The 2,177-nt window shown below is 61.2% G+C and overlaps 1 protein-coding gene across 1 annotated transcript in view; it reads right to left on the reverse strand.

The window, feature by feature from the left end:
• The window catches only part of LOC104076934 (slit homolog 1 protein-like), a gene marked incomplete at both ends in the record, with an annotated part of 12,410 nt that extends 11,537 nt beyond the window's left edge, over nucleotides 1-873 (reverse strand). The window contains 3 exon segments of the mRNA XM_009577967.1: nucleotides 112-183; nucleotides 608-679; nucleotides 802-873. Of these exon segments, the coding sequence (XP_009576262.1) occupies nucleotides 112-183; nucleotides 608-679; nucleotides 802-873 (216 nt within the window).
• Between the last annotated feature and the right edge of the window lie 1,304 nt (nucleotides 874-2,177).

Below are 2,177 nucleotides of genomic sequence, written 5' to 3' on the forward strand. Positions count from 1 at the left end.
CCCCCCCGTTGTTGTCCCGGCACGCGGGGCCTGCCGGCACCGGCAGCAGAGCTGGGGACATCCCGCTCTAGCCCAGGGGGTCCCTCCCGTCCCCACAGCCCCGGCACTCACAATGTCCGCAGCTTAGGCATGTGGTTGAAGCTGGACACAGGAATGGAAGTGATATTGTTGTTATTCAGGGTCCTGCGGGAAGGCAGAGGGGGGCAGGTCAGGGCAGCCAGGCCGAAAATGGGAGCATGAGAGGGTCCAGGTGGCACCAAACCCCCGGAAGCAACAGCACCCACCCTCCCCCCAGCACAGGGTGGATGGATGGAGAGGCAAGGGATGGGGACAGCCCAAACCCCCGGCAGGGCTTCCTGCCCTTTCCAGGCTTCTCCCCTCCACAGCCAGCTGCAGGCAGGTGGACCCCCTGGGGCAGGATCAGGCCCTGGCGCATAACTCCACAGCAATGGTACCAGACCCCTGCTCAGCCCCTCCTTGGGGCCAGGAGAGATGGCACACTGGGGATGTCCCTGCAGTGCCTCGGTGAGCGGGGAGCACCAAGGGACACCCTCACCCCGCATGGGGCTTGTGGGCTGGAGGCTCCAGCCGGCCCCTGGCCACTTACAGGACCTCCAGCCCCCGCAGGGCACGGAAAGCCCCATCCTCGATGCAGCTGATCTGGTTCTTGTCCAGTTGCCTGTGGGAGAAAGATGGAGGGAGCGTTGCTGGGACAGCCCAGGCAGAGAGTGACCAGCGGCTCCTGATGCCTCCTGCCGCCAGACCCGACCCCAAACTCCCCCGTGCCCTGCCGGGACTCACAGATTCTTGAGGTCAGTGGCCCCGCGGAAAGCTTTCCTGGGGATGGCCTGGATGAAGTTCTCGCTCAGGTCCCTGCAGAAGAAAGAGGCAGGAAGGAAAATGAGCAGTGCCTGCAAAGCACGATGCCCTGTGGGACTAGGGCGTCCACAGGCAGGGGCATGCCCCTGCACTCAGTGATCCCCGAGGGGCTCTGGGAAGCTGTAATTTGGCAACCAGGGACTAGCAGCCCACTGCCCCGCTGGCTGCTCCAAGGGAGTCTGGCTCCATCCATGGTGGCTGCAAGTGGCTGGGGCTCCCTGGGCACCGGCATCCCCAGCTCTGATAAGCAGAGCAGCAGGGCACGGCTCTGGGAAAACCCTCTGTACTTAAATACCTTGTGACTGCTATAATTACAGGTCCCTGCTGATTAACTGGTAATTACACTTAGTGGCTCCAGCAGGCATTCCCATGGAGCCTGCCCTGCACTTTAGAGGGCACAAATAATCAGGTCATTAATTACTTCATCACTACACAGCACTGTCCGTGTAATCACCCACTCTGCACTGCCGGGGTGTGCCAGGCCAGCACGGGCTCTGTGTTTGCAGGGCTGGCACGGGTCGGATCCCCTGCAGTGCCTGGGCTGGCTTTTAACGACCACGAAGGCCAAAAATCTCACTGCAAAGTAGGGTCTGGGTGGACCGGCTCAGCTCACCCCATCATTGGGGGACCTGCCTATTGTATTTGTGCTCCACAGCTCCCAGGCTGCCGTTCCCTCTCTCACCCCAAAGGCCAGGAGCTCCTCCAAGCTCGGCAGGCGCCTGCATTGCCTGCCCCCAGCCCCATGCCAGCACAGCCCCGCTCCAGCCATCCATGGGGCAGGAGGCCAAGTCCCCAGCTCCCTCCTGGCACAGGGAAACTGAGGCACAGCACAGCATTTGTCCTATGCAGCAAGTCCAGGGGTGAGTGAGGAGCAGGACCAGGGCAACCTGCATGGATTAAGCAACCCCGCAGCATCACACAGGCCACGCAGACACCCCCATCCCATTCCCAAGAGGTGGTTCGGGGTGTCCTTGGATGCCAGTATTTCACACTCAGTGCTAACGAAGCCTGTTCACTACTGATATCCCAGGGCAGTTGGGCTGGGTCAGAATGGAGGCACAGCATCCACACTCCTCCCCGTGCCACCATTTCCTCCAGAAAATGGGCTCAGCACGGTGCACAAGCTGCTTGCAGAAGACATGGAGGTCTCCAAATCAGGACTTCACCCCAGCCAAAAGCTTCACTGCCACAATGGGGAAACGTTCCCAGAGGAAGCACCAGCATCGCTTGCACAGATGCACGAGAAGGAAAACCCAAGGACAGCGGGCTTGCCCAGCCCTCCAGTGAGATGCCCAGCC

Source organism: Fulmarus glacialis, unplaced genomic scaffold, assembly GCF_000690835.1.
Source record: "Fulmarus glacialis isolate BGI_N327 unplaced genomic scaffold, ASM69083v1 scaffold25265, whole genome shotgun sequence".
NCBI lineage: Eukaryota > Metazoa > Chordata > Aves > Procellariiformes > Procellariidae > Fulmarus > Fulmarus glacialis.